The sequence below is a fragment of the Cebus imitator genome, unplaced genomic scaffold, assembly GCF_001604975.1.
Source record: "Cebus imitator isolate Cc_AM_T3 unplaced genomic scaffold, Cebus_imitator-1.0 Scaffold89, whole genome shotgun sequence".
Taxonomy (NCBI): domain Eukaryota; kingdom Metazoa; phylum Chordata; class Mammalia; order Primates; family Cebidae; genus Cebus; species Cebus imitator.
The window spans coordinates 137,514-158,954 of NW_016107404.1; the positions used below are offsets into that span (position 1 = coordinate 137,514).

The following is a 21,441-nucleotide window of genomic DNA, read 5'->3' on the forward strand; positions in this document are numbered from 1 at the left end:
CCAGACCCTGACTTTGCATCCTGCCTCCCTCCAGCTCATTAACCTCTATGTGCCTCAGTCTTCCCATCCACAAAATGGGGATAATAATGATAGCACTCAGCGTTGTTATGAGAATTAAATGAGTTAATTAATGCCAAGTGCTGAGAACAGTGCCTGGCACAGGGCAAGGGTGATGGGAATTTATTTGCTGTGGTGACTTTTACTGCTATATTACTCAGAGTGAAAATATTACGCAGGACACCCTGTCAGTCCCCAATGTCTAAATGGTTTGCTTGAGGTCCGCTGGGGGAAAGGGGCTTACCTGAGGCTGACTTTCTGGGTCTGAGCCCTGGAATCCTGTCCTGACAGCCCTGGGAGGTGAACCTATGGCAGGGCTGGCACCGAGACCCCCTAGAGCCACCCCCAGCATCTGCTCTTCTGCAGAGGGAGGCTTCCTTACCTGTGGCCTTCATAGGGCATGGGCCATAGAGTGGCAGGGGGCCCTGGCTCTCCCTGGCACATTCTGGGCTCCTGAGAGGGTGGCCAGGGGCCAGGGTGTCAGAGGGAAGGCGAGAGCCTTTTAAGGAAACATTTCTCTGCTTAAAAAAAAAGAGAGAGACAAGAAACATTGAAACACACAACAAAGTCAGTGGGCTGGCTGGCCAGCGGGCCTGGAATGCGTGGCTGTGGGCGGAGGAGGGAGGACGCTGTGGGGGGCAGCAGGCCACGAGGGGGCACCCAGGCATCGGGCACTTGGGCTGGGGATTGACAGCTCCCCCGCAGGGCCAGGTTCTTAGGAGGTGCCTCTGCCTTGGGAGGCCAGGGAAGGGACCTGCAGCCAGGATCTCTGGGTCTCCTCCTGTCTACTTCCTGAGAGGGGGTCTGGGCGGGAGAGGGGAGACCTTCCTTTTCATCTCAGAGAACACCTGTATATTCTGCTCCTGCTTCAAAATGCAGCCAGAACCGCCTCCCTCCCTCTCCCAATCCTCAGCTTCTAAATGGAGCTCAGAAACCCACCTCCTGTGAGGGAGGGGGCTGCTGGAGGCTGGGGCCCTGGCAGCAGCAGGCATCAGCCAGTCCTCTGGCAGCTCAGCCTGGCTAGCGGTTCCTGCTCAGCCCAAGCTGAGAAGAAAGGAACACAGCAAGGGTGCTGTCCTGGGAATTGTACTCCCTCCCCCAGGACTAAGGGACCCGTGGAGACAGAATGGGTTGGGAGAAGGCACCCTGGGGCCCTAGCCCATGACTTTGAAACCTTCCAGTCCCCAGAGCAGGGTTTGATGCCATGCTTGGCAGGGACAGCAGTGTCCCCTCTATCTGAGACCTAATTTTGTAGGCAGGACAAGCAGAGAGCCCTGCAGGCCACAGCCAGCTCTGGGGACTTTACCTTCCCTCCCAGTCTGTTACCCTGGCACCCTCTCCCTGAGCCCTAGGCTCTATCCCCCAGGTGCCTCTTCTAAAACAGTCACTCATAGCCCCATGCTAGTGTGAATTAAGGACCCTGGGCTTCTGGGGCAGTTCTGTTTCGCCTATGTCTCATTCTTCTGAAATTGGGACCACAAGTGATTAGTTTCCCTTCACATCTCATCTTGGGACTCAGACTGCCTGGGTTCAAATCCCAGTCACTATCAGCTGTGTCACCTTGGGCAATTTAATCTTTCCACGCCCAGCACCCCGTGGCTGGGGGAATAACAGTAGTACCCATCTTACTGGGTTGTTGAAAGAGTTAAAGATATTAATGAGGTAGGGCATTTATCATCATGCCTGTCATCCAGTACGCATTCAGTAGTACTGGATATTATTGTTGCTGGCTCTTTTCGGCCCCCTGTGATTCTCCCACCAGTCCTAGAATTCTGTGGAGCAAGGGGAGTAATTGCTAGGTCTCCACTTGGGCCTCTTTGCTGGAGAATGAGTTGTAGCCTGACTGTGTCAAGAACCCAGGAATGCCAACTCCCAGCCACCTCTGCCCCCTCCAGAGCATGGGGCACCCTGCCCCACAGGTACTGTCCTTGTCTGGGCTGGCGTGTCAAGCCTGGGGAATCCCTGGGCTGGTAGGATGACAGCATGTGGTCAGCTGGAGGGAGGGCTCCACTAGGGTGCCCATTATGCCCAGTCAGTACCAGCTTGGGCTGGGCTGAGGGCTTTTGCTGCTACCACTCCACCAGGCTGGTAGTTGGGGAGGGGTTGCCTACTGCCTGGGGGAGGCAGCTACCCCCACTTTGGACATCCATGGCTTGTTCCCAGATAGCCCCATGCCCGAGGGAGAGTCTCCCTCTCTGTGCCCTCTGTGGGCCCCTTGCCTGGTGTTCAGGTCGGGAATTGGAGCCAAGGTTGAGGACTGAGCTCCAAGAAAAACGTGTCCTAGCTAGAAAAAAGGAGCACATTCAGTCTCTGATAAATGCCCCTGCTAATTGTCAGGGTAATGGCTCAGCTGCCAGGCCTGGCCAGGGGAATGTTATCTCAGGGAAGGGAGCAATGGAGCCTTCCCTCCCTCCCCTCTACTCTCCTCCTCCCTCTCCCTCCCTCCCCTCTGCTCTCTCCTTCCCCCTGCCTTCTTCCTCTCTACTCTCCCCCTTTCCCTTCTTCCATCTGTCTGGAGGTCTAAGTTGCCATCTCCTTCTCCAGATCAGAGAGGAAGATGAGGATGATGAAGCTGGTGAAGATCACAGCTCACTCATAGAGGGTGCTTCTGCCTCTCCAAGCCTTCCACATGTATGAGCTGCACTAACCGATTTCTTGGAAGGGCTGGGGGTCCCTTTGCCTAACCATTTCCTACATGCTCTAGGAAACTGCCGGAGCTGGTAGGAGTCTTCTGCAGCTCTGACCTTCAGGTGAGATCCCTTAGCATTGGGGAGAACCAAGGACGTGACTCTCCCTTTTCTGAAGGTCCTAATCACAGTTTAAAAAAAAATGTAAAATGAATTTTACACTATTGTAGAAAATTCAGGACATAAAGCAAACAAAACAAAACACAACACCCTTCTTCTTACCTGAAGCCTCTGTTATTGAAATGCCAGTGCAGTGACCTCCAGTCTTCCAGCATCTGCATATTTGTCACAGAATTTTAATTGTGATGCTCATTTCATTTTTGCTTTTTGCAGCCCCCACTCCCTTTCCAGGCATTATTGCTGGAGTATTTTTTTCCATGTTGCTGCATAGTCTGCTGAAGAACTCTCGACCCAGAAGGTGTCAATGTGTGTGAGAGAATGGGGTGGGGGCATGGGGTGACCTCAGGAGGTGCTGGCTGTCTCTGGAGTTGAGAGATGCTCACCTGCCCTTTCTCTGTTCCTTCCACAGGTAGCTGCCCCCTGCGTTCCTCCATCCAACCATGAGCTGGTGGTGAGTGACAGCCCTTCTTTGCCCTGCTAGCCCTGCCTCCCCTCCTTCCGCAGCTCCCAGCTGCAGCTTTCTTTAGACCCAAATATGTTGGTAGCTGGGATGTCGGGCAATTAGGTGGAGGAGGAGGGTCGACCTCCCTGGGCCGAAGCAGGCCTGGGAGGAAATGAGTCATGAGGCCCCTTCTGATGAGATGCAGGGCCTGCTATTTCTAACCTTGAGACTTACGTCCCTAGAAAAACCCATAAAAGGGCATCGTGTGTGTCTCCAGGCCTGGCCAGGTGCCTGTTGTCCCAGGACTCAGGGGACCAGGGGCTGCTGTGGCATCTCCTTCTGCCTGCCTGGTCCTGGGTCAGGCAGCCCAGGACCAGGCAGGCAGGGCTGGAGGCAGGGGATGACCCTCAGAGTCCGTTCACCTGGGCAGTTTCTCCCTGCAGGCAACCTCTGTTCTGCCTCTAAGCCGCTTTGCTTTGCTTTTTCGCTCCCTTTCCATTCCCTCATTCCTCTTCCCCTCACCCTGGAATCAGGCCTGCATAATAGCCTGGACTGGGACGGGATCCCTGTGAGTTGTGGGCTGTAGAGAGGGTCCTTCTCCACCCTGATGCCAGCTGGGTTGATTTGGCGCACTGGGCACTCTTCCTCCCTGTCTCTCACCACCTTATCCTTCAGAGGTTTTCTTCCTCCCCACCATGTCCCTGGAGACAGACAAGGCTCTGAGGGCTGCTGGAGAGGGAAGGGGGCTGTCCGTGTGTACATGTATGTCTGTGCACAGGTGTGTGGATGTGTCCCGGAGGGGCACCATGTGGGCACAATTGGTTCAGCCTATGGAGGTACCTGTGGTGGTACTGATGTTGGCAGGAGCCTGGGGGCAGGGCAAGGCTTCCTGGGACGCAGGCAGTTGTAGGTACCTCACACACCTCTGCAGTGACTTGCTCAGCCCCAGACACTGGGCGCTCAGTCAGGCCACATTCTTTTTCCTTTCATCAATACCCACTTGCTGTGTGACAAGGGGCTGGTCCCATCCTGTTTCTTTCTGGACTTCAGTTTTCCTTTCTGTCGAAGAGAAGGGTTGGATGAGATGCTCCAAAGGCCCCCTCTATGCTGATGAATGTTCGCTTTCCCTCCCTCCCCATTTAGGGTGGTGGTGGAGTGATCTGAAGTGCACAGAAGTGCTTGGCACTCTTAGTGTCACTGCTCTGCGCACTCTGGCTCGGGCCCTTCCGGGGCTGTTTACCTTCTTTCCAGGGGCCCCTCCTTCCCTGGTCTCACTAGGGTCAGGCCCTCGTGGGCTTCAGCGCTGCCCACCCCTGCTGCTGCAGATGCGGAGTGTTATTCACACGGAGCCCAGTTGAGGGTCATCTGACAACAGCGGGAGCTGGGGGTGGAGTGCAGTCTGGCTTGGAACCACCAGCAAGAAATTGCGCTTGGATTGCAGAGGGACACCATGGGAGCCCGAGGAGGGCGGGCGGGGAGGGGTGAGTGTACATTTCTCCTGATTCCAGCTGAACTCCCACCTTGTGGCTAAGAACAGAATGTCCTTGGCTACTTTATGAGGCTGGGGGTCCAGGGTTTAGGGACCACCAGGCAGAAGCTAAACGTCTGGCTGCTGGGAGTCTCATGAGCTTTGTTTACATGAAGAGCGGTCAGAGGTTGGGACAAAAGGGAATAGGTTGGCATTCCAGCTGGAGGGACTGCAGTTAGAATCCAAAAGAGACTCCTGCCTGAGCAAGGCTGCGTGTCTCTATGCCATGCCCCACCTGTGCAGGGGTTTCTGCCTTCTGAGGAGGCTGGATCAGCCGCCTGGTGGTGAAATGGCTGTGACACCAGGCTGCCTCCCACGGTAAAGAGCAAGGGAGTTAGACCGCCTCCTTCTGCATCCCAGCCTCCCCGCTCCCTGGGCGTGTGACCCTGACATTGCTAACCTCCCTGGACCTCCATTTCTCTTCTTCATAATGGGAGTTAGTGATGGTACCTATACTGTAAGACTGCCAAAAGACCAAAGTGAGCACATTCATCCATTTGATGCATCTGTTTTCAAAGCCCTTCAATGCTGGCCCACCTCCCTGGAGCAAAAGCTCCAGGAACCAGGTGGTTCCTCTCTCGCCTCAGCTTCTTCTCATTTACCTCTGTCTTGTGATTTTCCTCTTTCCCCTCATCTCCTTCTTAGCACCTCACTCGCTCTGTTTCAGCCGCCTGGACTTTCCTGCGGGTCCTTGAGCATACATAATGCCTCCAGGCCTTTGCAATCACTGTTCCCCCTGCTTGGAATACTCTTTCCGCAGATACTCACAATGCTTTTTCCCCAGTCTCACGTCTTTTTTTTCTATTTTTGGCTGGAGTGCAGTTGTGTGTTCTTGGCTCACTGCAACCTCTGCCTCCCGAGTTCAAGCAATTCTCCTGCATCTGCCTCCCTAGTAGCTGAGACTACAGGCACGCACCACCATGCCCTGCTAATTTTTGTATTTTTAGTGGAGATGCGGTTTCATTATGTTGGCTGGGCTGGTCTCGAACTCCTGACCTCAAATGATCCTCCTGCCTTGGCTTCTTAAAGTGCTGGGATTACAGGCGTGAGCCACCGCGCCCAGCTGAACCTCAAGTCTTCACTCAAGTGTCAGCATTTCTCTTTCCCCAGCATCAGTCCCCCTTCCATGCTTCTATTGCTCCCAGCACGTACCACCCTATGGTGTGTTTTACGCTATGTATTTTACTTATTTGTCTTGTTTGACGAGCTTTGCCCATGCCAGTAGGTAAGCTCCTTTAGGACAAGGGATTTTTATTTGTTTGGATCGATGCTGTGTCCCCACTGCCTTGCGTACAGTAGGTGCTCTATATGTGTTTCTTGAATGGCTGGAAGGAAGGCATTCGGCCCAATGTCTGATAGATTAGGTTCTCAATAAACAGGACTGCTATGGCTAGTGGGTGGAGCTGTCGAGTTCAAAGGGTGGGAGTCCATGAGGGAGGGTGGCAGCTGCCTTTAGCTGGAAGCCCTGCTACTGTCCCTGGGGAGTGGGAAAGTGGCCCAGGGGAAACCGGGAGAAAGTTTGGCTTCCCCGAGAGCACTCAGCACCTGTTTCCTCACGGGCGGGCAAGGCAAGTGCTTTGAACAGGTTCACAAGAGGGAGGAAAGGGCGGGTTTTTATTTTTCCTTCCTTTTCCGTTTGCTGCCTGCCCTTCAGCCCCTGTAGGCTGTTCTCCGGCCTCCCTGCCCGTTCTCTGTCCCTCACGGTGTGTCTCTCTTTCTGTGTGTCATGTCTTCTTCATGTCTCAGTTCAGCTCCAGCTCTCCCTCTGGCCTTTCACTGATCTTGCTTAAATTCTAACCCCTGGGATTAAGACCCCTCCTCCCAGACACAGAATTTCTGCCCAGCTTCAGGCCTTGCCAGCCAAACATATTTCCCAGCCTGCACCCGGGCCAGCCAGGGCAAAGTGGCTTAATCTTCAACTATGTTTTCATCTTACTCAACAGATGTTGCCCAAGACCTTGGGTAGAAGGGTCCTAGGGTCACCACCCTCCTGTGAGGCACTGGTGGGCCAGGATGGAGAGGTGAGAGGGCTTGTTTTCCATGCATGCTCCTGATCCTTGGAAAGAGCTGAAGCAGCTTTTCTTGATTTTTGAAAAATAAGAGTCAAAGGAATTTTTCAAGGGTGATCGCCAAATGGGGTGGCCACCAAGGTCGACAGATGTCAGGCTTTCTGTGTGCAGGAGACCTGGACTGGGGGATGAATGGCGTGCAAATTGCTTCTCCTCACACTGGGGCAGCTGCAACACAGGGGCTTAGAATGTCTCTACAGAGTGACTTGGAGGTCTGTAGGTCGGGATGGGGAGTCTGGAGGAGAAGAGGTGAATGGGGGAATGGGAAGTGCCCAGCACGAAATCATGCTTGGATTGCGGAGGGACACCATGGGAGCCCAAGGAGGCTGGTTTCACCCATATTACTAATAATAGCTACAGTGAGAATTTAACCCTTTAACAGAACTTCATATCTGCGGAGCTTCATTCTAAAAACTTTAAAAAAATAAACTGATTTAATCCTGATGGCAGTGCAGTGAGGGAGGTGCTGGGATGATTCCAATGTCACAGACGAAGAACTGAAGCTGAAGGCCACAGAGCTATTCAAAGGGGGAGCTGGGATTCTTACATGGGGGTCTGGTACAAGAGTTCACCCTCCTCAGCACTAATAATGACTGATGTCACTGTTACTTGCATAGCACTTCCCGTTTTCAAAGCCTTTTTCATGATATGGGGCCATTGGAAGCCCACGGTGACTTGTTTGGAAGGCTGGCAGGCCCAAGCCCATCCTGGGAAGACGGGAGGGGCAAACTGTGCAGTGGAGCAAACTAGCTGACCTGCTCACGGTCACACAGCTCGCCATGGCGGGGCTGGGTCAGGAGTGGATTCTTGGTCTGCGTTTCTCCCCAGGCTGCCCTCCGTGCTTGTTCCTGATGTAAGTACCTGATGTTGCCGAGTGATGGGTTTCTCCTGGTCCCCTCTTTCTAGACAACTAGCTTCTGTTTGCTAGTAGGCTTGGGATTTGGGGGAGGATCTGTCCATCCATGTAACCATCCAGCCATCCTACCAACACATATCTCTTGAGCACCTACCCCCAGGCTTAGGACCCCTCGGTGCCAGGCGCTGTTCTGCGTGCTGGGGCTGTGAGTTCTTTTCTGTCACAGTTGTCAGGGCTTCTTGAAGACAGATGGGTGTGGAGCAGACCTGGTGCCACAGGGTGGAGAGGACTTTAGTCCCATCCTGTTCTTTTGCAGATAAGGAAACAGGCCCTGATCTTCTTAAGTGACTTTCTGAGGGTCTCCCAGTGTCAGATCTGAGGCCAGAAGGCACTGTGTGGCCTCACGGAAGGAGAGAAGGGTGTGATGTTAACCGGGAGCAGAGAAAGTGAGTGGAGCACTGAGCTTCAGCGCGCGGGCTCGCTCCCTCAAAGGTGATAGACAGTCACTTCAGCCGGCCCGAACTCCAGCCACCGGGCAGGCTAGGGGTGGCCATCCTTGGGAAATCCTGAAAAAATGGCTAATTTTCAAAGGGGAGGGGCAAAGTCTGAGCACTGCATTCCCAAGAGGATGCCAAGCATGGGGAGGGAGGTTGAAAACCCCAACTTGTGCGACCCCTAGGGCTGCTTAGCCTAGAGAGGGAAGACATGGGATGGGTGCGGAAGGGGAGTGAGAATATGTTGAAAGACAAATGGATTCATTTTCCGTTGTTCTGGAAAGTAGAACTTGGTAGGTAGAGCCTGTCAGAAAGAGGAGGAAACTCAGTCTCCTCATTTGCCAAAAGGGGTTCAAAGAGCTCCTTAAAGAAGGGCATTTACTACCTAAAACAGCTCCCTGGGGCTGATGGGGGCTGGCGTTCCATTGCTGTAAACCATTTCCATCTGTCAGGTATAAGGCACCGAGCTGATGGAAGATTCCCTCCCGGGGAGCTACCTGTCAGGCTCACTGACTGAGGTCCTGCCATTCGGCTGGGCTGCAAAGTGACACCATCCACAGAGGTCAAGGCATCCCTGAATGCACCGAACACCTCCCCGGTAACCCCCACTGGGAGAGACCCAAGTTGGGTGAAGGGTCCTGCCCTCAGGGAACCCTCTGTTCCGTGGGAGAGAGTGAACCACACTATGGAAATAGTGCCTTACTCTGGGGTTCTGACCAGAGTTGGTAGCCTTGGTGTTCATGGGAGGAAGTGATTTGCTCGTGCTGTGGTGGGTGGGGAAAGCTGACTTCCGTTCAAGCCTAGTTTAAGACCGGAGCAAATAGAAGAGAGGAGGGAAGGAGGGAGGGTGTTTTGGAAGGTAGCAGGGCTGAAGCAGAGAGGGCGTAGGACCTTGGTACAAAGTGCTGAGTCTGAGAGAGGGCCAGGCAGTCCAGTGTAAGTGGTTCGAGCAAGTTTCTCTTGCTGGGGGGAAGAGAGAACCTGGCAATCTTGTGTCACCAAGGCCCAAACAACCCTTGGTGGCCCTGCCTGGGGCTGGTAGTGGGAGTGGTGTGGTGCAGGAATGGGGGTGGTGATGAGCGTGGCAGGCCTGGTGGGCCTGAGCAGCTGTGGACAGAGGCTGCACGCTGGAGAAGAGAGAGCAAGCAGGTGTGTCTGGAGAGAGAAGGGGCCAGATATTGGAGGAGCCCACAAACCACACTGGGGGACTTGAACTTGATGTGCTCAGCACTAAGGGCTATCCTGTGTCCTTGAATGGGGAAGTGACCCAAAGCAGGGTATTAGAGCTGGGAGTCTGCTGCCAGTTTCAGGGTGGCTTGGCAGGGAGGGACTGCCAGGGGAGGGCAGGGTCGGCCGGACGGGGCTGGCACGAATGCTCAGTGTGGCTTCAAGGCTGTAGGCAAGGGTGGCCGCAGGGGCGTGGAGGAAGGCACAGCCTTCCAGTACTCTGGCCAAGTGGAGGAGGAGAGCCACATCCAGTGAAGGACATGGCAAGAGGGAACCCGAAATATCCCAACCTGTGCAAGCCAGCTGCAGTGGGGGTGTCCGCAGTTGCATAGCCTCAGCCAGGATTTGGGTGTTGGGCCCCTTGGGGTGAATTGGGAGAAGGGCTGAGGATAGGTGTGGTCTGGCCAGGCCCCTCCCCTTTTGGGAAATCAGACATAACTTTCCCTTTAATCGCATGGAGCCTGTTCTTTTTCCTCTGGTGGCCTGGGCCTGCTGGGAGAGGATGTGGCCCCTGGAGCAACTGAGCAGATGTACCTCAGGGTCCCAGGCTCTGGTGCTGGCGTTCCCTGCCAGCCCTGTCTGCTCGATGCTCTTTCTCTAGCTCTCACCTATTGGCTCCCACTTCCTTAAGACTGAGCAAGCGGAGAGCATGGGGCTCTGGGGGGCATAGACCTCAGAGGTCTCAGACAGACCTGATCTCACACCGAGCGGCCACCCTTCCTGGAAACTCCGCCTCCTCATTTGCAGAAAGGTGTTCAAAGTGCTCCTTCTAGAGTCCTTGCTTGTGACAGTGAAGGGAGGGGAGGCACGAGGCACAGAGAAAGCGCCGTCTCCCTCGGCTGCCTTCTGCCACTGCCTTGTTTTTGTGATTATGCCATTGATAGAGGGCTCTCACGGGGCTTTGTGGGTGCGATTAAATGGGGCCATGCCTCTAACGTGCCATCTCACGGCCTGCCGTGCTCCAGGTGCCCCATAAACAAACACCGCTCCCCTGCCCTCCCTTCGGTTCACCCCCTCCCTGCATCTGCTTATGCTTCTATTTTTGGAACGCTTGAGCCTGGAATAACTTTCTCTGAGTCCTGAGTCTGAGGCCATTCCAGCCCTCGCTAGCCCTCCCTGCGGACTCCCAGCTCCTTCCCCTCTGGACAGACAGTGTGACGGTGACCTCACAGTTCATTGCCCATGGCAGTAGCTGTGATGTCATGGGGTCTTTTTGGCCCCCAAACTGCCCAGATTCCAGGCCTCCCAGGGGGCAAGACTGGGGATAGTTGGAGGGTGGAAAGGGGCAGGGTGTGAGGAATTTCTGCACGGAATGTTCCTCCGGAGGCTGTCTGCATTCTGCGCACGCCCCTCCCCAGTCCCCTTCCCCTCAGCCCTGGGCTCAGGCTTGGGAACCTCCCCCCACCTTGTTTCCTTCCTTCAAAACAGCAGCTCCCAGATACATTTTTCCCAGCCCACCCTCCTTGCAGGCCACAGTGTCCTCCTGCGTGAGCCTCCAGGCAGTTAGGACAGCCACCCCCTAACCTTCCTGCAGAAAGGCCCCTCCTTCCAGCAGAAAGGCCCCTCCTTCCAGCAGAAAGGCCCCTCCTGGCCCCTCCTCAGGCCCACACAATGGAGGAGGTAAAGGCATGTGTGGAGAGGACATGTGTGCCTTTTTTTGGAAAAAAACTGAGGAAAGGATATGCAGCTTCCCTTATCCACCCTGAAGTTCCTGACCCCTAGAATTCAGGAAGTTCTCTCTGTTGTCTGATCTCAGTCTTTCCTACTGCAGCCCAGTTCCTATTCTTTCTGTGGAAGCGTGGTTAAGAAGTGTCTTCCTTCTGAGGACCTGGGCAGAGGGCCTGCTACAACTAGTCTTTACTTATTTCCCACAGGAAGGCAGTTATCAGAGGCACTGCCTGTAGATCATTGCCAGGGAGAGGAGAGCTGGCATGAGGGGAAGTGAGGAGCAAGGCTCAAACAGCGGCTCTCCTACAGACGGGCTGTGTAACCATGGGCAAGTCACTAAATCTCCCAGGCCCTCAGTTTCCTAAACTGTACCTGCAGTAGTGTTTACCTCCCAGGGTGGTTATATGGACTGGTGATCAGGAAGGTAAAACGCCCAGTACTGTGTTCCAGGCATTGCCAGCACTGAATAAATAGTTGTAGTTCTTGCACTAAGTTTGTCAAAAGGCATCTCAGGACCGGGACCAGGGCCAGGGCCAGGCAAGTGAGGCCTCTAGGGTGCAAGATCTGAGGAGTCAAATCTTGGAATCAAATTCCTCAGGATTATGCAAGTGCGCTCACAGGACCTGACAGTGATACCTTCTGAAATGTTGCACCCTGAGGGCTTTGCCCTAGTCCTCACTTCGCTTTGCTCTAACTGTTGGGTTTGGGGCTCTAGAGCAGAGGGCCCCTGCTAAGAGCAGGGCTTGATTTCAGGTAGCATTAGGTTCAAACCCTGCCACCTGCTCCTAAGCTGGATTCTGAGTTGTCCCTCCTGGGGGAATCTGGAAGACCCCGGTGGCACAGTGAGTCAGCTGCCCTCACTTTGGAAAGCATGGGGACCTTCAGCTCCAGGCTTTGTCCTGGGACTGGGCAGTGGGTGGGGTCGGGCAGAGGGGTCTGTATGTGTTTGGGCTCCGCCCACTTCATCCCTCTACAGCTGACTTGAGGAGGAAGGAGAAGAGCCTGCAGAGAGGCACCAGCTCACCCTGCCAGCAGGATGGCTGAGGGCTAAGTGTGAGGGCAGTGACATGAGCCTGGCAATGTGCTTTACAAACCTGGGAGCCAGCTCTGGCCATACCACGAACCTCGCCATGAAAAGCTAGGCTGGTCAGACCTGCCTGCACCTCAGTTTCCCCATGTGTGAAGCGGGGATGGAGGAGATGATGTCTTAAGTCCCTCTCAGAGCTGATGTCCCTAGGAGTGGCAAGCAAGGATGGTGTGTGCGTGTGGGGGATGGGGGTGGGTAGGTGTAGAAATATCCTGGCCAGGAATGAAGTGAAGATGGTCAGGGGCTTTGGATCCAGAGGGTCCCGGGAGTGCCAGCTATACTCACTAGGCAGTGTCAATGGTAGGGCTTCCCACTGGGCTGCAGTCTCCCTGCAGGGCAGGGGACCCTGCCCTCCTCTTACCAGTCCCTTGCCTTTTTCATTCCCAGTACCCCCAGGGCTGCAGTGGTTGGGAAACAGAGAAATAAGACTTGAATTCCCGGAGAGTTGCAATGGAAGGCGGAGGAGGGGCAGGCAGCACGCATGCTGGGCTGTGTTTGCAAACACTGCAGGACAACTCAAGTGTTTAGATGATGTGGGGGGTGGGGGTTTGGAAATTTTTAGCTTCTCAGAAAGCATCTCAACCAGTAAGCTGAAGGCATCTGATCTCTGGCAAGCTTTGCCCTGTGGCCCGCCTCCAGCTGGCATGGGGAAGGGGTGGGGGCAAAGGGGATGGTGCTCAGATGATCACTGGCAGGAGGAGAAAGTTTCTCTTGCATTACTGAGGCCTGTGGTTTCTAATATTGACGCCAGCTCCCTTGTCTGCACCATGCCAGACCCAGGAGGGGTGGGGCAGGAGGGTCGCAGTGAGTCAGGGTGGGCTGGAGAGGCCCTGGGCCTTGGGGATATGCGGGCGCTGACCAGACATCATAGTGAGAGCGGACAAGTCCTGAGGGCTTCCTGAGTGTCTTGTGCTCTTCCAAATGCTTTATGTGCTTTGTTGCATTTGATCCCCACAAAATAACCCTGTGCAGGCCTGTTGCAGAGCAGGAAGGACAAGGTGACCTGCTTGAGGTTGCATAGCTAGGTAGCAGCCGAGAGAACTGGAATGTGGACCCGGGCGGGAGCAGCAGGTCTAAACCCTGCCACCTGCTCCCAGGCTGATTCTGAGTTGGAGTTGTCCTGCTTGGAGGCAAGGGGGCTGCTAGCTCAGGCTGGTTGTTCTCAGAGAATCATCTGGGACGTGCGTTGCCTGGAAACCTGGTAGAAACGCATGTTCGTTCTTGGGTCCCACTGTAGCTCTAACCGTGTGTGTGTGTAGGGGGGTAGCTGGGGGGCCCAGGGGGTCAACAGCCCTCCAGGTGGTGCTATACACATTCAAGTTTGAGACCCCTGGGCTCATGCTCTGCTGAGGGTCAAGGCCTATTAGGAGGCTTTATCCAGAGGCGGAAGAGAGGCTCTTCCAGGCGCTGAACGGGCCTGGGCAGGTGCATCGTCTGTAGCTTGTCTACCCCACTCCACGTCTGTACATTCTAGGAGGCTGGATAGCGGACAGGCCAGGAGTGAGGGCATTGGAGTTGGGAGATTTTGTTTTGTGTCTCAGTTCTGCTGTGATCTGCCTTTTGAGGGTTCCCTTCCTTCCCACAGGAGGCCAGAGCAGCTCTGAGAGGAGGCAGCTGGGCTGTTCTGCCCGACTTCAGGTCTCCATGTGGGAATGTCAGAGCCCCTGGAGAAGAAGGGAAAGGCTAGGGGGTGGAGAGGGCCCCGGCAGGCTGACACCCTGGTTAAGGGATGGGTGGGGCTGGGTTGGAGGCTGAGGGGAGCACCTGGTCCTGACTAGCAGGCAGCTCTGAGAGCTCAGGCTTACCCTGAGTGGGTTAGGGGGTTAGTGGGTTAGGATTAGGACTGAGCTGAAAGAGGGCAGAACCTGGCATCTTTACTCCTCCAGAGCCATCCTCAGACTCCAGGTGGAGAGAGGGGGTGGACCTTTCAGCGGGGAGGAGAGTGGAGGAGATGTGTGGGAGGGGTTGACCCCTGTCCCCAAGACCCCTGTGCCTGGACCCCATCGTCCCTCTACCATCCCCAGCTTCCTTGGCCCTGAACTGCTCAGGAAGTTTCATCCCCTGGAGAGGAGTTTTGGCCTCAGCCTCCTGTCTTCCAGGCAGTAGGGGTAGACGAGCACGTTTGGGCCATTTCCGGAGAGAGCACTGTTACCTCCGCCAGCCCAGTCTCTTCCTCCATGCCCATCTCGGCCCACGCTGCCTCCCTGACGCCGGAATCTTTCAGAGGTCATTCTGTCCATTCTCCTGCCTTTAGACACGAGCAGCTCATCCCTCAGGTCTCAGGGGTGGGGTTGGAGCAGGCACCTCCTGTGTCAAGATACAAGACACTGGGTCATACTTGTTCTCACCAAGGTTTGCTTCAGAACCTTTCCAGTTGTGCTCAGGCCTTTCCACCCAATTCGAGGGCCCCATAACCACGTCACTAAGTTGGCAATGGAGCCCTAGATTCTGTTCAGGAGGTGGGCCCGGCATAGGAAGTTTCTCTTCTTGCTACGGGGAAAAATCAGACCACCTTTAGCTGGAAGCCCTTCTGTTGGTCTGGGTGAAGAAAGGAGGGTGCCAGGGTAAGGGATGGGATCAGCCAACAGGTGTTGACTTATGGCCCACTATGCATACATCATGAGCCCTGGCAGGAGGGAGCTTCCAAATGAATTGGTCAAAATGTTGCTTTGAATCCATTGTGGATGAAGGTAGAATAAGAATCACAAATAAAACAATCAAGTCATATATTTCCGTGATGAGATTATTCATACACTAAGGACCAGACAGGGAGGCGATTGGAGTTCAGAGGTGGGAAGGAGATCCCCACTTGCTGAGGTGACCAGGGAGGGCTTCCTGGAGGAAGAGAGCCCTCTATGTAAGGAAGAGGGGAAGGCATTCCACAAGAAAAGACCTGGATATGGGAATAGGCAAGAAGGGTTTAGGGGTTGGGGCTGATGGAGGAGAGCCTTGGTGCTTGGAAATTGAGGTTTGTGAGGCCCCATGGTGGGTGTCTGAAAGCTCACTGAAGTAATGAGACTGGCTGGCTGCACATTTCAGGCTGCTGGGATTTCATGTGGAGCCCCAAGACGGGGTTCAAATCCTACCATCCCTATTAGAGTTGGTGAGTTTGGCTCAGTCATTTAACTTTCTTACCTGTAGAGTGGGGGTAAAGGTAATAATAGTACCTACCTCCCTGGATTCTTAAGACTAAATGAGACACTGCAGGTCATTGACCCCCACAATTTGAGGGTGTCAGCAACTGTATGAACCAGAGGTCTGGCGCTGGGCACCGAGCATGGGTCTTCGGTGAAGCTTTGTAGAACTGGACGGCTCTAGCACTATTAGGATGGCTTTCCAAATGCCAAACCATTCCCCCTGTGCTTGCGGCCAGCCAGATTATGCCTGAGTCTTCAGTCCCTGTCTCGGGGGGCATTCTGCCCATCAGGGCCACCAGCCATGAGGAGAGAGCCCATCCCTGGGATGTCTGCCCTGAGGCCTCATGCTGTTTGTCCTTCTGTCCACAGCCCGTCACCACTGAGAATGCACCAAAGAATGTAGTGGACACGGTGAGTGATGGCAGGTGGCAGTGGGGGGAGCCGGAGTAGCGTGGGTAGGAGTGAGAAGGCCGGAAGTGGAGAGTGGGTTTGGGGGAGAGTGGGTAGATGTGGCTGGGGAAATGCTTCCAGAGTAGATTTGGGGAGCTTAGGGGGAAGTGGTGGGGCGGCTGCTGACGCTGGGAGCAGGGCATCTGACGATCCCTGTGTGTTTGGAAATGGGCTGCTAGGGAACTGGGCAGGCAGAGAGGGAGAGGCGGGGTGGGAGCTGAGAGGGAGCAGCCCGTGGTTAAATGTGGGCTTCCTTATGAAATATGCAGAATGTGAGAAAGCCAGGCAGAGCTTTCCAAACAGGGCTTTCGGATCTAGCTGAGACGGACAGTTTCCTCAAGGCTGTGTGGAAGGTGAAGGGAGGAAAGAAGGTTGGTTCTGCAGTGGGGAAACTGAGGTTAGCTTCTGAGAGAGATCTCATGGCGATGGCCAGCATGAAATCATGGGCTTGGAGATGAAGGACTTCAGTTCAAACCTTGACTCCGCCAAGGTTCTACTTATGTGACTGTGGGCAAGGCATGGGGCTGTCTGTGCCTCAGTATTCTTGTCTGCAAAATGGAAATAATAGTATCTCCCACAGGAGTGGTTGTGAGTTGTAAATGAGAGGGTTTGGCTAGCTCTGAGGGGCCTTGATATGGGCAAAGAAATGTGAAACAAACACCACAGTTCTTTCCCAGGCCCCCTGCCAGCCTCCTCATTTGCCACTCCTGACATACCCAGCAGGTAGAAGACTGGGGTGCCTTTTGGGTACTTTTCTTGCCTCCCCTCTCTGACTGCCTTTTCTCTGTCTGCAGGGAGGAGGTGCCTCCCAGGGTGGAAACACACGGAAAAGCCTCGAGGACAACGTGAGTGTGGCTGGGGAAAAGAAGGATGGGGCTGGGCCCCTGGTGGCCAGGGGGAATGGGGCAGGAGGAGGATAATGCCTTGTTTTGTGGACTTCCCGTACCCCTCTCTAGAAGGAGAGGCTGGGATTGTGGGAAGGCTTGTTTCCTGATGGACTAGGCCTCACCCTTGGCTGTGGCCTCTGTCTAAGCGGGATCCAGAGCTCATTCCTCTATGGCTGCGCCAGGCCTTGGTGCTCAGGGCAGGCAGGAGGAGAGAGGGCATGCTACAGGAGCCTGGCGTGTGATGAGTGGCCATGGACGCAAGGGGAAATGTGCAAAACCACAGCCAGGGGGACTGAGGGCTGAGGCCAAGAAGGAGCCCTGACTCTTAGGGGGTCTTAGTCCTTGGGGAGGTGGTAGAGTCTGCTTCCCTGGAGACAGCAGTCTGAGAAGATGGTGAGCTCCACTGCCTAGCTTAGATGCTGCTGGTTTAGTAGGAGGAGGCTGGGAGATGTGTCTCTCGGTCCCCCTGGGCTCCTGTTTCGCATTTTGTGGAGAGGAGAAGGGGCAGATGGCTGAAATGGAAGGACCCCACAGAAGGGCACATGCCTTGAGTCCCGTTTGGGGTTGGGCTTGTCTCCACACCCCAGGGGCAGACCCCCAGCATAGCGGGGCTTTCTTCTTTCTTCCCTGTCCCTCTCTGATAGTGCCCCTTGCTGGCCCCTCCATCCTCACCCACCCTGGGCTGCAGAGGAACAGGGAGTGGTTTTGGTGGTTGGCACAGGGGTAGACGTTGATGGCACGAGGCCCTATCATCTGACAGCTGCCTGACCCACGGCGGGGAGGGCCCTGGAGGGAGTGCGGGGGGAGCAGGAGGGGCAGCTCATGTAGGCAGCCTGACTCCTGCGGTGAGCCCACTGCCACTGCCACATTGCCCTGGGGCAGCCCTGCACGTCCAGCCCTACAAAGCGGGAGCGTCCCTAGGGCTGCCTGGGGCCCCTCCAGGAGGAGCGGGGAGCATGCCTCTCAAATTAGTGGGGAAGGCTCTGCTCAAGGTATGGGTGATTTCCTCTGGGCATGGTGTACTCATACTGGGGAGAGGCCCTTGTCCAGGTTTGTGATGTTTCTTGGGCTGAGATGCAGGGGGAACCTAATTTTTTTGTGTGTACCTACTACCAAGGATGTACTAGCTCGATGTACTCAAAATGCATCATACGTGCTCAATAAATGTGAGCCGTTCTTATTACTGTTATTTTGACTAAGGACCGGGAGCTGTGTTTTGAGAGCCTCATGACACCCCTGTATGGCAGAGGCTATGAGTCCACGTTATAGGTGAGGAAACAGGCTTGGCATTGCTGCATGACTTGATGAACGCCTCTCCATCCCTTCCTGGGACTGCTGCCCTATCCTTCAGCGAGGGGACAGGGTGATGGTGTGTGAACCAGGCCTTCTAGCCAATGGTCTGGGCACACTCAGGAGCCAAATCCTGAGCTGCTGTCCCCACATCCCCAGCCTGGGCCATCAGATGGATCCTGTCAACTACAGCTACAGGAAGAGAGAGTGAAGTCAGACATCAAGAAGAACTTTTGATTGCAAGAGTTTGCACGACCTTGGTCTGCGCACCTAGGGAAGAAAGAGGTGGCTGTTTAGTTGTGACTAAGGCTCTTTTGCATTTTTTTAGAAGAAAGCGTTGGTGATCTGGGATGAATGTGTCTGTGTGTGCCTATGTGTTGGGGTGGGTAAGGGTGCAGTCTTATCTGGATATGGGAGGAGGGACAAGATGAGTTTTGGAAACGTAAGCAAATGAGCAGCTTCCAGAATAGCCTGTGGACTGCAAAAGAGGAGAAAACCTAATTTTTCAGGCTCTTGTCACCTGTCTCAGGTTGGGTTGACCCCAGGGTCATTGAAGCAGTCCCCTGCCCAGCCGGGGGACTCTCCTGCTGTCCACTCCGGGGGAGGAGGGCCTGGGCCTGCTGCTGCAATAATGTGCCTGTTTGTCGAGCTGCCTTGCTGTCTCTGGCCCATGGCCCAGGACTCACAGGCAGGAATGGCTGTTTTCCTCCTGGCGAGCTAGTGTGTAGTGGAGTTTGTGGACAGTCGTACTTTGTGTCGTACTTTGTTTTGGAAAAATCCAGACTAGTGGGCAGGAAGGAGAGGAGAAGGGGTGTGGCTGAAGGGGGTGCTATGTGGGGGGTTGGCCGCAGCCCCCAGAGGAGATGTAGGAATGGGGCTGGGCCTCTGACTTCGGTCGGTCACCAATCTCTGGCTGCCTGAAGAGGCCCCTGGTGTTCACTTACCGACCCTCCTCCCAACTGTGCCCCTCTGGGGACCTGGGTTCAGGAAACGGCTTTTCTTTTGGTCCTGAGCTGTTATGTTTGGTCTGTGAACCTCAAAGGAAGGCAGGGCTCTTCCCACAGAGGCATTGCTTCAAACCAACCCCACCCAAGGCTGGGGGTTCCTGCTTCTTGCCTAATGGCAGGGAAGAAGGCAGCAGAACACAGAACCTGGGGTCATAGACCTTGAGCCATCCAGTAGTGTCTGAGTGGTGATCAGCTCTTGCCTGCATTGAGGACCAAGGCAAAAGAGTTGATTGAATCTGCAGCAGGAAGAATGAGGGTTAGATACCAGGAGGAACTTCCTGACAGTGAGAACAGTAAGACATTGTTTTTGGGAGGCTATGGAATCTCCTTTCATGATGCCCTTTCAGCAAAGGAAGGGCTGTGTTTTGGAGGTGAGGATAGGGGAGAGTTCTGTTTGGTGTTTAGAGAGTTGGAGGAAAAGTTCTATAATAGATCTATGTCTTGAGAGGAGCTAGGAATAAGCTCAAAGCCATGTGGGTAAAGCGCTTTGTGATCCCCAGAGAGGAAAGAATAGGATAACAGGCAGGCAGAGAGCTTATTTTTCTTTTTAAAATAAAGTTTGTAAGGCCCTGTAGTCATTTCCCTAGGGGCTCTCTGTGGAGTAGGCAGAAGATGATGTGGGCACTGTGCTGTGCCCGTTTTACAGATGGGTAAATGAACCTCTACTCCTCACACTGGCTCTGTTGATGAGTATCATTGTCCATAGAATATAAGCTCTCTGAGGTCAGGACTTTACTTCCTTCGTCCTCTGGTGTCTAGAACATGGCCAGGCACACAGCTGGTGGCACTTGGTGAATGTTTGCTGAATGAGAGAATGAGCATGAAGATTGGAGGCCCAGGGATGACCGGATGCCTTGACTTGCTCCCACCCTACTTGTAAAAAGCCTATGTGATTAGGCTTGCTTCCAAAGGCACCCACCTCTAGCCTTGGGTGAGGTCACCTGTGTTTTTGGAGCAGTAGGTTGTGTTTGCTGACACGCCCCCACCCCCCGCCCATTTGTTGTTCCCTGAGTTCTGTCTGTTGGTGTGCACCAACACTCAGACGTGTTACCGTTCATGTCTGGTCTCTGCCAGCAATGGTCACGTGCCCCCAAACTTTGCAGAAAACAGGAAGCCCCATCAGTGAGAGGGCAGCCCAGTGATTCATCAGGGGATGACAGTCCCAGCTGTTCGTCCCGCATCCTCTGCAGTGGGGTCACTGTCCAGGGCGGCTTCCTCCTCATGCCTCCCCTCCCCGACCCGCCTGGTGAAGCAGAGCGGGCTTGGACTTTGCCTTATCACCTCTGGAGGCAGCCTGGCCAGACTCTGTTTGGGCCAAGTTTTTATTTATCTTCGCTGGCTTTTTTGGGGTGGGGAGGCTGAGGAATGTGGAGTGTTGTAATGTTTGAAAGAGGGCGGTGGGGAAACGGGAGCCAGGTCTCCTGCCCTGGTTGTCCTGCTTACCCCTGCACCTTTGCAGGCTCCCAGCTCCCTTGGTTCCCCAGTTCCCCCTGCCAAGCCCTTCTCAATATGGTCCATTGTGTTTCTCCAGCTCCCTGGGTCTGGTCCTATGCTCCCGGCCACACCTCACGCCTTGGCTACCGTTGTGGCTTCCAGTTGTTCAAAGCAGCTGTGGTGGCTTCCTCCAAAAGTGGCTACGGATCAGCAACAGATGAAACCCGAGGGGCTATTTACAGCAGGGTGGCCCTGGGGCCTGGAGCAGGGCCTCGGGTCTGGGGAGAGTCAAGGACTCCTCATTAGTGACCAGTGGGATGGAGACGGATGAGGTGTTGGGTTTCTGTGTTCCTCTGGGAGGGTAGTTTTGGAACAGCCTGGTTTGGGTCTTGAAAACCAAACACAATCTCTCCTTGACTCCCTCCACCCCAGCTCCACCCCTCTCTAATCCCCCCACCCCTCCCCAAGCCTGACTCATGCAAACTGGAGTCCTTAGGGCCAGAAGAGCTGCGAGACTAAGAAACTCCCCATAGCCCCACTTGGCTCTTCCCTTCTTCACTGCTGCGGGGCTGCTCAGCACTCTGAGGCTGCTGGGACAGATGGGACAGAGGGGACTCTGGACAGAGCCTTCTCTCGGATGGCTGGATGGAGGACCCTCCTCTTAGCAGAGCTGCTCTAACTTGGGGCTCAGCTGAGAACTGGGCCTTGGAGTCCCCCTATTGGGGGGGACTGCAGGGCCAGGAGAGGGCTGCAGAGGCTCCTCTTCTTAGAGACTCTCAAGCCCCAGGTTGAAGTGTGAATCCTGCCTGCCCATCAACCTCCCAGGGACTTGAGGGTGAGTTATTCTGCGCCTCAGTCTCTTCCTTTCTTGTAAGATTGTGGTCCTGTCTCCTCCAAGAAGATGCTGCAGGAAAAGACCATTTTCTGAGAGGCATATGGGTGTTTGGAAGGCGTCGATGGGCTCAGGAGGTCTGAGAACCTGGAAGCTGGGCATCCCAATT

The 21,441-nt window shown here is 54.7% G+C and overlaps 1 protein-coding gene across 11 annotated transcripts in view; it reads left to right on the forward strand.

Annotated features, from left to right (window-relative positions):
• The window catches only part of TNS1 (tensin 1), a 214,550-nt gene that overhangs the window by 89,275 nt on the left and 103,834 nt on the right, over positions 1–21,441 (forward strand). For all 11 annotated transcript variants that reach the window (XM_037740770.1, XM_037740771.1, XM_017534926.2 and 8 more), the window contains 3 exons: positions 3,274–3,315; positions 15,742–15,783; positions 16,617–16,667. In XM_037740770.1, coding sequence (XP_037596698.1) covers positions 3,274–3,315; positions 15,742–15,783; positions 16,617–16,667 — 135 coding nt within the window. The remainder of the gene's footprint in view (positions 1–3,273; positions 3,316–15,741; positions 15,784–16,616; positions 16,668–21,441) is intronic.